Consider the following 12,664-nt stretch of genomic DNA (forward strand, 5'->3'; position numbering starts at 1 on the left):
ATCTGTGAATGTTTAATTTTTACATTTTCTTACATCAATATGAAGAGGCAGTGGCCTTTATCAGCTTTTTTATTACAAGTGAAACTAAGGCTTTTGTTAAATTTATTTTTAAAGTGTTTGGTAGTTGAATTTTTAGACCAACAGGCTCATATATTTTATTTTGTTTTGCTACAGCCTATAATCACAGGGATAGCATGTACATAAGACATTGTGTAGCTGGAGAAGCATTCTTTATTTAGCTTGAGTATTTTTTATCTCCTTGATACATATTCCTTATAGATTAATATATAAATATCAAAGATTTTTGATTGCTTGAGGAATATTATTTACATAAATTGAACCTTCAGGTACATTAATATTTTTAAATACTAAGACCTGCATTTAAGTGCTGGCCGGTGTGGCTCAATAGAGTGTTGGTTCTCGCACCTAAGGGTCACAGGTTCAGTTCCCAGTGAAGGGTACGCACCTGGGTTGCAGGTTCGATCCCTGGCCCTGGTCGGAGCTCATATGGGAACGGGAGGCAACCAGTCGATATGTCTCTTTCACATGGATGTTTCTCTTCCCATCCCTTCCTCCCTTCCACTCTCTCTAAAAATCAATGGAAAAACTGTCCTTGGGTGAGGATTTAAAAAAAATAAAAAAGATCTGCATTTAACCTTGGGGAAAAAATTTCCTTAAAGTTTGATAAACATTTAAATTAACAGGAAATTTAAATTAGCTCTAAGGCAGTGGTTCTCAACCTTCCTAATGCCGCGACCCTTTAATACAGTTCATCATGTTGTGGTGACCCCCAACCATAAAATTATTTTCATTGCTACTTCATAACTGTAATTTTGCTACTGTTATGAATAGTAATGTAAATATCTGATATGCAGGATGTATTTTCATTGTTACAAATTGAACATAATTAAAGCATAGTGATTAATCACAAAAACAATATGTAATTATATATGTGTTTTCCGATGGTCTTAGGCGACCCCTGTGAAAGGGTCATTCGACCCCCAATGGTGTCGTGATCCACAGGTGGAGTACCGCTGCTCTAAGGGAAGTATCATGGAGATGATTAGGGATTCATCTGTTAGGCATGGTTGGAATTTTTGCTATTAGAATGTATTACTTTTGTAATCTGAAATGATAGATTTTAAAATGAACTATATGACTTATATAGATGTATTTATCTAATTTTTTTTTCTTTTAGAAATATGTGCCGTATCACGAATTTCTAAGAAAGAAATTGGTCGATGTTTTAAACTTATTTTGAAAGCGTTAGAAACCAGTGTGGATTTGATTACAACTGGGGACTTCATGTCCAGGTTTTGTTCCAACCTCTGTCTTCCTAAGCAAGTGCAGATGGCAGCTACACATATAGCCCGTAAAGCTGTGGAACTGGACTTGGTGCCTGGAAGGAGCCCGATATCTGTGGCGGCAGCAGCCATTTACATGGCCTCACAGGCGTCAGCTGAGAAGAGGACCCAAAAAGGTAGGAGAGGAGTGATGAAACCATGGTGGCTCTAGCACGTCTTGGTTAGTTCCATTTTAGATATGAAGCAGGTAAATATCCAGAACCCACTTTAAGAGGTAGTTCCATAGCATCATAACTTAAGAAAATAAAGTATTTCCCTTCTTAGGAGCTCGTATATAAAAATGTTTGGAGGTTTAACCTTTGTATAGACTTAATCTTTTTTTTCATTTGAATTATTTTAGTTTGTACATTCTTAATATTTAGACTTTTTCCTCCCTCCCTCCCCCACATTTTCCTGGTTATTTTGAATAGTTTTCTTTCCCCTCCTCAAAACTGACTTTTTTAAATCTTGAGAGGAGGCCATGCGTTGTTTATCTCCGCCTGGCAGTCAGGCTGTGACAGTCTGTGAAGCCTGTTCTTTCTCCTTTTGTACAGTAGTCACAGTCTCCTAATGAAAACACTTGGCGTGAGTAGTTTCCACCTGATACACTGTAAAGCCATTTTTTAATTTAGCATTGTTTTCAAACAGAAGTGTTAGTGATTTTCTTTATAAGCATGAATTCATTCTGTGATCCTCAAAAAGATTCATAAAGAAAAAAGAGCAGTTAAATGTAAAAGTGTGGTAATGAAATTACTTACTGCAATAACTATAATACCCTATTTGGAATAGGCTTTCACATCGGCTTAGGCCATGTTTCCCTATCATAAAAGTAGTAAATGATATAGAAGAATGATCAGGAATAAGTCACCATTTGTTATTTAAATGTGCCCTGATTGCCTTTGGCCTCCACTCATATTTCTTTATGTATATTTTTATTGATTTCAGAGATGAAGGGAGAGGGGGAGAGAGAAACGTCAATGATGAGAAAGAATCATTGATCGGCTGCCTCCTACCCCCTCCCCACCCCCCCAGTGGGGATTGAGCCCGAAACCTGGGCGTGTGCCCTGACCGGGAATGGAACTGTGACCTCCTGGTTCATAGGTCAATGCTCAACCACTGAGCCACGCTGGTCAGGCCACTCATGTTTTTAAGAAAATTTTGAGTCTTCTGGTAGAATTTATAAGCTGAAGCTAGGCACAGGTGGTCCTTACTGATTCCTAGTTGTAAAGTTTATTCTAATCAACAAAAATATTTTATCTAGACACTTTCCTGTAAGTTCATATTCACATCGGTATCTATGTCTAAAACGATGTGATGCATAAGGAAATTCAAAATCAATTAGCTGCACACTGATGGCAGCTGTCACTGAAAACGTAAAACCTCATTTATTTGAGTTTTTATTAAAAGGCATGTTTTAAAAATCCATTTTAATTAAGTATTTATAACTAACCAAATAATTGTCAAGTGGTAGTCCTTTAGGATTTCTTTTAATAAAAAGAAGAAAAAAAGTGGTAACTACTTTGAAGGGTTAAATTGTATCCCTCCTTTCTATACTCTAGTCTAGGCCAGTGGTTCTCAACCTTGGCAGAACATTAGAATCAACTGGGAATCTTTTTAAAATCCTGATTTCTGGGCCTCATCCTCCGGAAATTCTGTTTCTTTGTTACTAATGTTTTGGTCCCACCCCGTAACAAAGAAACAGAATTTCCAGAGGATGAGGCCCAGAAATCAGGATTTTAAAAAGATTCCCAGGTGATTCTAATGTGCGGCCACGGCTCTAGGCTGTAGAAATCCTCATGTGAACAAGTATCATGTGAGCTCAATATACACTCAACTGTTTATAATAGAGAATATATATGCTCAACTGTGTTTATAATAGCAAAACACATCTACATTGTGCTGTTATATTCAGCTGTTTGATCTCTGATGTAATAAGTAGGAAAAAGTTTTAGAACAATATTTATAGTATGATCCCTTTTTGGCTTTAGCCTCATAACAGAAGAGGGAGATGTTGCAAGGGAACTTTAAATAATAAAGTTAATTTCTTCACAAGAATGCATTCATGGATTACGTCTATGATCCTCAAAAAGGTTTATTGTGAAGAAAAAGGAGATGTCAGTTTCAAATATGAAGGCCAATATAATGGTTGCCACTTGCAGTGCTATGCCCTGAGCATTGTTCAAATGTTTTACATGTAGTAAAACTTTTAATACTGATGATAATCCTTTGAGGTAATAGGGTAATACCAGTAATAACTTTAGCCCTGCTTTTGACTTTTAGTATATAATTCCATTATTGATTTTTAAAAAAAATAGCTTTGGTTTTGTTTTTCACTTTGACATTTTATACAACTATATCTCACGAATTGAAATTTAGGTAGTAGAATGTAGGTAGGATAGAAGTTATACTTTTAATATTTTGATTTTTTTGTCTTTTAGAAATTGGAGATATTGCTGGTGTTGCTGATGTTACAATCAGGCAGTCCTACAGACTAATCTATCCTCGGGCCCCAGATCTGTTTCCTCCAGACTTCAAATTTGACACCCCTGTTGACAAACTACCCCAATTATAAATTGAGGCAGCTAATGTCAAACTCTTGTGGTCACTGAACTTTGCCTATTGTACATAGCGTATATGAAGTGCTGGATTGAGCCTTTAATAAGGAAAAAGAAATGGTACGCATTCCAGGGCTAATGTTAATTGCTTGGCATTATGTATGTATATACTAGTAAAGCATATTTAATGATTTAAATTTCTTATTGAATTTGCTTTCTTTTGTAGCTATTTAGAAACTATTTTGGAAGATATTTGAAATTATGTAAGTCTTGAATAAAATGTTTTTCAAAACTAAAGTTTTTGTTACAATTACATGTTATATGTAATTTATAATTTATAATGTATAATTACAAATAAGGCATATTATTGTAGCTAATAAAGCTGATAGAAGTCCTTGTTTTTTGTTTAAGAAATATATATTTAGTTGTTTCGTGTTATTTTTTTTTTTAACTTTAATAAAGTCATGGAACTAGCAATGGCTGTTGACAACAAGAACAAGTTTGTAGTTTTAAGTGTTTGTGTGGCTTATAGTTTATATAGGGTGTTCCAGAAAAATGTATATACACTCTAACAGCTGATGGCTTAACTTTGAAAATAAAGTATGTTTATAGTTATTCAAAATGTGTGTATACATTTTTGGGGACATCCTATGTATGTATTAAAAAGCAAGAAGTGCCCTGGCCCATGTTGCCCAGTGGTTAAGGCCTCAGTCTGTGCACCAAAGGGTTGTGGGTTCGATCCCTGGCCCTGGTCTCTAGTTGTTTCTCTCACATGGTGTTCCTCTCTCTTTCTCTCTCCTCCCCTCCCTTCCACTCTTCTAATAATGGAAAAAATATCTTCGGGTGAGGATTTAAAAAAAAAGGCAAGTGATGAACTGGACACTGAAAGTCACTGCCTTTATAAGAATGTGTGTTTTCCTCCATGAGATTGAGCAGAGAAGATGCTGGTAAATAAATAGAGCAACAGATTTCAATTTTCAGATCTTAACGTTTCATTTTATAAAATCTGCATATCCATAATTCTTTGTTACTTTTACTGATTGGGATACTCATAGGGTAAAGAATATTTTAAATGGAGATTATTTGGCCTGATAATGTACGGGAATTTTTTTATTAAGCACCCTACCCTCAGGTGATTGTGATGTGTAGGTGTTTTGCATATCACTCTTTGAGGAACACTGATTTAAGGTCACTTGACTGCTAGGCAATGTAAGCGAAGACCAACAAATATCGCCTCTTCTCCAGCTAAGTCAGGGTGTGGCCCCCACACTGTGCTCACTGGAGGGTAAAGAGCAGAAGCAGTGCCAGCACTGCAGAATCCAGCTCCCTTCTACCATATGATGGAGCCTGGTAGCAGCTGCAACTGGTCAGTGCCCTCAGGGCTGCAGCACAGAGGCACCTGCACACAGGGGGAACCAGGTAACTGTGTGGCAGGCTCATGAACCCAGCTCCTTTTCACCCACCACATTCCCCCGCGATGGTGGTAGTTCCCCGAGATCCAAATGACAGGGACACAGCAGCAACACCCACCACCCTAACATCCAGACAGTGACTCCAGGGGCCACTGGGATACCCCCTACCATGACCTCTGAGGCACCAATAGTGCTGGTAAGAAAAAAACCCCAAAACTAGTGCCATCTACTGGAAAATAAAAGACCTATCAACCTGCTGAATTATTAAAAGCAAACTAGTCCTTAAGTGTTCACTATCTCAAATGTGCTGGTAGAACACACATCAGCCAACTTGAACAACAAAGTTTGGTTTCTGCAGAAACTAAACAAAAGCTCAAGAGTCATGGAAGACTGTGATCCAAATGATAGAAAATTCAAAATAACCATGAAGAAACTCAACAAGATAAAAGAAAACTCAGAAATGCAGTTCGATGGGTTCAGGAATAAAATTAATGGACAGAAGGAGTACTTTACCAAAGATATTTAAACTATAAAAAAAGAACCAAATTCTGGAGCTTAAAAATGAGATGGAAAACGCATCAGAAAGCACTGAAATAGAACAGGCCACATGGAGAATTGGCAAGCTCAAAAACAAGTGTAGAAATAACTCAGGTGGAAGATGGAGGAAAAAGAAATTTGTGCTAGCTTTACTGTCGCACCTCAGACTGCAAAAGTTAATGGCCACAGAGCATGGTAAGTGGTTAAGATGGAAAAGGCTTTAAATTTGTGGGTGGAAGACATGAACAGAAAACATGTTCTGATTGATGGCACTGAGCCTGTATGCAGACTTCAGCAAGGAATCTCCTGAAACAAATGGCACCGTTTACTACAAGGAAGGGATGATTACAATAAGGTATTTTGAGAGAGACCTCTCTCATAACTTTTATTACAGTGGTATATTGTTATAATTGTTCTATTTTATGCTTATGGCTATTAATCTCTTATTGTGCCTAATTTATAAGTTAAGCTTTATAACAGGTGTGTATGTACAGAAAAACAAAACAAAACATGGTATATGTAAGATTTGGTACTATCCGAGGTTTCAGGCATCCACTAGAGTTCTTGGAATACATCCCTCACAAATGGGTGGAGAACTACTGTACTTAAAATATAATACATTCTAAACCAACGATTGGTTATGATTTTTACTCATCTTGAGGTATGAAAAACTCCTCATACATAGGTGGAGAGCCACCTCATTCATAGCAGCCAGCTTCTGCCTACACCCACCTCATTCATAGCTGCCTACATTTTAGCAAGTTAGGAATAGGAGTAAGCCATGATAAAGTGGATCCCTCCTGTGCATGCTAACATTTTTAAAGCAGTTGAAATCTTGGTTAATATGGCCCCTTCCATCAGGGTATTTAAAACCGAGTCACCCAAAAAGAGAAGGGGGAGTGGGAGGAAGACACTGGAAGCCACTTTCATTGACAATCTCTGCTATTACACTGAGTTCAAGGATTGGATTGTTTCATGGATTCTAAGGTTGAGCCCTCTGGTCCAATACCCCCATTTTGTAGATCACAGACATGCAGAGAAACCACAAGTTCTGTCCAAGTTCACCGTAGCAAGAGGTGGGACTAACTCAGGTCTCTCGATCACTCAATCCAGTGCTCTTTCTACTAAACCCACTATTGAAACTTAGGAGGCTGCCTCAAGATGAACTTTAGTTTTAGCTTCCAAATAAAATTCTGTTCAATTACTAAGATTAACAGAATTATTCAAAGCAACATTTTTATCTGGCTTCTTGGGGAAAGCTCTTCAGAGTTGAGTTTTTAAAATATTTAAAAACCAGTCCAGGTGTCAAGGAGTTAATAGCTATAAGTCCGTGATGGTGAACCTATTACACGCGTGTCAGTGGTGACACACAAACACATTTTTATGGTTGATTTTTCTTTGTTAAATTGCATTTAAATATCTAATAAAAGAGAAACATGGTAATTAGCGTACGTCCACTACCCTTCCCATTGGATAATCAGGGCGATATGCAAATTAACTGCCAGCCAAGATGGCGGCCGGCAGCCAGGCAGCTTGAAACTAACATGAGCCTTGCTTGCTTCAGTGACAGAGGAAACCAACGTTCCCTGCCTGCCTTGCCGGCCTCTGAGCTTGCAATTTGAAACATAGTTAAAAATATAGAAGCTAAACCCCCAGAAACCTGCTTTCAGCGAGCCGGGATCTCAGAGCTGGAGTTGATACAGTGTTTCGATTATAGAACACAAACAAACCAGATACCTGCTTTTAGCAGCCGAGGCCTCAGCGCTGGAGTCAGAGCTAAAGCTGGCCCAGAATAAAAAAAAAGAAAAAAAGGAGCAGTTGGGAGCTTCAGTCACCCGCCAGCCTGAAAACAGCCTTCAGCCCCTCACCCAGACTGGCCAGGCATCCCAGTGGGGACCCCCACCCTAAAGGGTGTGTGACCAGCTGCAAACAGCCATCATCCCCTCATCCAGGCTGGCCAGGCACCCCAGTGGGGACCCCCACCCTGATCCAGGACACCCTTCAGGGCAAACCAGCCAGCCCCCACCTGTGCACCAGGCCTCTATCCTATATAGTAAAAGGGTAATATGCCTCCCAGCACCGGGATCAGCGTGACAGGGCAGCGCCCAAACCCCCTGATCGCCCTGCGGCTCTGTGAGTGACGGGGCGGGGCCACAACCTCCCTATCTGCCCTGCTCTCTTTGTGACAGCGGAAGGCGCCCCAACCCCCTGATTGGCCCTGCTCTGTGCCTGATAGGGGGGAGCTCCCCAACCCTCTGATCGCCCTGCGGCTGTGTGTGACAGGGTGCAGCGCCCCAACTCCCCCACCCCACGGGCCCTGCTCTGTGTGTGATGGGGTAGAGCCATAACCTCCCCATTGGCCCTGCCCTGAGTGTGACAGTGGCGATGCCCCAACCCCCTGATAGGCCCTGCTTTGTGGGTGATAGAGGGCGGCGCCCCAACCCCCTGATCTGCCCTGCTCTGTGTGTGACAGGGGGCGGTGCCCCAACTCCCCTATTGGCCCTACTCTGTGAGTGCCAGGGGGGAGCTCCTCAACCCCCTGATGGGCCCTGCTCTGTGCATGACAGGGGGCAGCGCCCCAACCCCCTGATTGGCCTGCTCTGTGCCTGACGGGGTGGCGCCGCAACCTCCCCATCGACCCTGCCTTGAGTGTGACAGGGGGTGGTGCCCCAACCCCCCAATCGGCCCTACTCTGAGCATGACTGAGGGTGGCATCGCAACCTCCCAATCCGCCCTGCTCTGTGCATGACAGGGGGCGGCGCCCCAACTCCCCAATCAGCCCTGCTCTGAGCCCGACCAGGTGCTGCACCTTGGGATTGGGCCTGCCCTCTGCCACCCGGGAGCAGGCCTAAGCCAGCAGGTCGTTATCTCCCGAGGGGTCCCAGACTGCGAGAGGGCACAGGCCGAGCTGAGGGACCCCCCCTTCCCCCGAGTGCACACATTTTTGTGCACTGGGCCTCTAGTATAAAATAAATATCAAAAATATCTTTTTTTTACTATGGTTGCAAATATCAAAAAGTTTCTATATGTGACACGGCACCATAGTTTAGTTAGGGTTTTTCAAAATGCTGACACGCCGAGCTCAAAAGGTTCGCCGTCACTGCTATAAGTTGTTCTTTACTTCTTCCAAAATAAACGCTTCTTAAACAAGATGCCTCTTGATAGTAAGCCTTCGTGTTCAAAGCAACACATGTGCTTTACCCATGGTTGTCTTTGGTTTCTAAGCTAATTCTGTATCGCAGGTGCAAGATTTACTTTAATTATCAAGATGAACAGCTGAAGGCGGTCAGCCTATTACCCATCTGGTCCTAATCCAGCCAGAGGCCTCCGTGCCTATGCCAATATTTCCAATTGTCAATGGCCCTGACTTTTCCTGTTGCTGGAGTTTTAATCTCATCTGCCACTCATGGACCTCCTGAAAGGTCCCCTCTCCACTCTCTCCCTCCCGGATATTTACACATGCACACTCCTTTCATCAGGATCTCAAGATTTCAAGGTGTCAGCTGATCTCTAGCCCCAGAGGCCCCAGCATCTCTCACAAACATACACTTCCATTCAAATTCTTGCTGGCATTACTTGGCCAGGGGGACTTTTCACTGCCATTCTAGGATGCTCAAGCTTGCACTTGGTGAAAAAGGAGGGAAAATATGAGCATAAAGCTTTTCCTCTGCAGAATATCAGAATAATTCTCATGCTTTCATCTGCAACAACCTATGAAAGGATAAATGTTTGAGAGCTCTGAGACAGAAGGAATATTACTGGTATGCTAAGTAACAGCAAGAGCAAGAACTAGAAATGATGCCCTGTTGAATTTGAGATTCTGCCAAATGACAGTTTGCTTTAAATTGACATGTGACAAAAAACCATAAAAGAATTGGGTCTACAGCTCTTGGAGATGCTGGAGAGGCTAGGGTGATCTATACTGTTCCACAAGGCAGGTCTATGATGTAAAAGTTATACGGAGCTTCCAGATGAACACATTTATCACATTGAATACCTTACTGAAGGTATTTTATCAGACTCGCTGTATCTGTCAAAGATTTCTATGGAACGCCCTTACTGCATCTGTGGTTCCTTCCACTCCATGGCTATGAGACACCAAACAAGTTAATGACGGACCAAGAGCTTTCAACCTCCTCCTACGTTGCTGAGGCCCAACAAATATCTACTGTGTAATCGACTTCTCCTACTGTTTTAGTTTGTTCATCTGAGGGGTGGTCTGCTCTTCAGTACACTAGGGGTCCAGATTTTGGCCCCGATAACACATTTTAACTGTGCTTGAGTCTATCACCGTTTTCTTCTACTGCATATTGGAGATGATGGATATTCAATGGCCACTTTAAAGTCTCTTGCAGGCCCTCCAAGCAGCATGAACATCAAATGGTGTAGATCAGGGTCTTCCATAGAAGATCTCAGAAATAGCCCCCGGCTCGCTTCTGCTCCGATTATGTGTTGGAGTACCACTGAAGATTTTGTTTGAAAAGGAAGGTACAAATGAATGCCCTACTCTAACTCATTTTACAAACGAAGACATTAGGGTGAAATGCTCACATGTCACTAGCAAGGTGAAATAACTTGTCCTGCATCATACTACTAGATACTAGCAAAATGAGGACTAGTCCCAGGCCTCTTGCTACCCTCCATGTGCTGATTTTCAAAATGCCTCTAGTTTCAAGTGACAGCATGAATGTGGAAGTTCTCCGTAGGTCCAGAAGGACTGAACTTAAACAAGAAGTGGCTCTTGTCAGAGGAACATCCTTATTATATTGCAGCCCACTTGCAACTCACATCAACAACTGATCTGAATCACTAATACTTAGCCCTTTGAGTGCTGGGGAGTGCGATTGCACTCCTCCTGTCTTTTGCCAAAAGTGCCGGGAGCACTATAGGCAATTTTTTTTCTACTAGTATTTTATAATACAATCAGCAAACAATATATGTCAAAGATGAAAACAAATGTAGTAAAGGTTTCCTTAAGTTTTTGAATATGTAACTTCATTTACTTGCGATTCATAATTTTTTTCCTAAACTGCTGTAAAATCAGCAAAAATGCCTTGGCAATTTTAGCATAGTTCCTAGGATATTGGTTGGCGCTCAAAGGGTTAATATTTTGAAATCTTTGTATAGAAAAAAGCTGCCATTTATTCTCCACTATATAGACCCTGGAGGTGTAAGATACTAGAGGTGAATAAAGCATGCCCTGCACTGATGCATTAGACAAGACGGAGATGTGTGCAGAGGCCAAGGGGTTCAGAGAAGAGGAAACACTCATTCTGCCTGTGTGGAAAGAGCAGGGCACAAAATGTAAAAAACAGAGAAACAAAAAGCCCTATGACTTTTTACTTGAAAAAGGCCCTTGAAGGATGGGTGGAAATCACATTGGTGGGATCAGTATATGGTCTCTTAGGCCACATGAAGTCAGTCCAGTCTTTGTTTCTATCACCTCAACAGAATACAACTTTTTCTCACACCGAAGTGCCATATCCTAGCTTACGTCTTTATCACTTCCCACTGTTGCTGAAGAGGCCCCAAGCTCGTGCCTGCCTTCATTCTTGCACCCTCTAACCCTTCTCCACATGGCAATCTAATCACATCCGAGCTGAAGATGTTTCCACGGCTCTGAGACAGAGGTGACTTATCAGAAAGCGAAAAAAATCTGAGGAGCACCTGTGCAGGCCCCTGCCAAGGTTCTGAATACAGTAGCCATATATTATCATGGATTTCATTAAGAGGACCCCCCCAAAAGTACACACACTTCCAGTACCATAACATTTAGATCTGCCCTATGATAAATAACCTCCTGAATAGTGCCTACAACATCTGCACAATGGGACCCTTTCTTTCCTAACCTCTACTCACCGTCTCCTTGTGGCTTATACACACTCCAGGAACAATGAATTCTCATTTCCTCAGAAGTACCAGGTTCTCTCATCTGTGGCAAACTCAAATCTTCCTCCCCGACTTAGAACCCTTCACTAACTCCCTGCCGGGATCTCTGGTGCACTCCCACAGCACCTTGAGGAGCCTGAATCACACTAATGTCATTGCTAAGTGACGTGTACGTACCCCTACTTCATGAACTGTAGGCTCTACTTCATGAGCCTTGTCCGCACCGAGCACAAGGCCGGGTGACCAGTAACAGGGGATCAATACTTAGTGAACGACTAAACACCACACCGTGTATTTACTTAACCTCAATTTGCGAAAGGCCTTTGTTCCCATCCTGAGCAGCTTTCCTTCAGAAAGTATTTCATTCTACTTTAGAGAGTGACTTTCAAATTAGAACTTGAGGATTTTAGCACAAAATGTTAAGTTCTGCTGTTGCAAGGTTGTCCTCATAATGGTATTGCTGGAGGAGTCTATCCTGGGCAACCCCACTTCTTTTGGGTGTCTGCATTTCCAAACCAGCTCCCTGCCACTCTGGTTTTTACCCTCTTCAACTTCCTACTTCTCTGGCCTACTATGTGGACTCAGCTTCCTTCCGAACTTCTTAGTAGTCTCGCTTTTGTGCTTAGGCACTCAGTAACTTAATCTGAAGCCTTAGCTTGTCCAGATTCATGCTCAAGTTTGTTTGCTGTTGGGAGTGAAGGGTTGCCAGAGACCACTCCTACCTTCAATAAAACCAGAAATGCCTCAAATTACGGATGTCTTCTCAGAGCTTTTCCTTAGTCATAATACTAGAAGGGACAATTCTGCAAGATTTTTAACACTGAGAAGTTATTTAAAAGCTTACCTCTATTAATATATGTATACATTTATATACGTTTATATATATATGCGCATTTATCAATACATACATATACATATACCAGTATAT

At 41.5% G+C, this 12,664-nt stretch overlaps 1 protein-coding gene across 1 annotated transcript in view; it reads left to right on the forward strand.

Annotated features, from left to right (window-relative positions):
• GTF2B (general transcription factor IIB) overlaps positions 1-5,740 on the forward strand; it is a 40,669-nt gene extending 34,929 nt beyond the window's left edge. Inside the window, exons 6-7 of the mRNA XM_081087815.1 lie at positions 1,199-1,480; positions 3,782-5,740. Of these exons, the coding sequence (XP_080943941.1) occupies positions 1,199-1,480; positions 3,782-3,915 (416 nt within the window). The 3' untranslated portion in view covers positions 3,916-5,740. The remainder of the gene's footprint in view (positions 1-1,198; positions 1,481-3,781) is intronic.
• Positions 5,741-12,664: the final 6,924 nt, after the last annotated feature.

The sequence above is a fragment of the Myotis nattereri genome, assembly GCF_964212035.1.
Source record: "Myotis nattereri genome assembly, chromosome: 3".
NCBI lineage: Eukaryota > Metazoa > Chordata > Mammalia > Chiroptera > Vespertilionidae > Myotis > Myotis nattereri.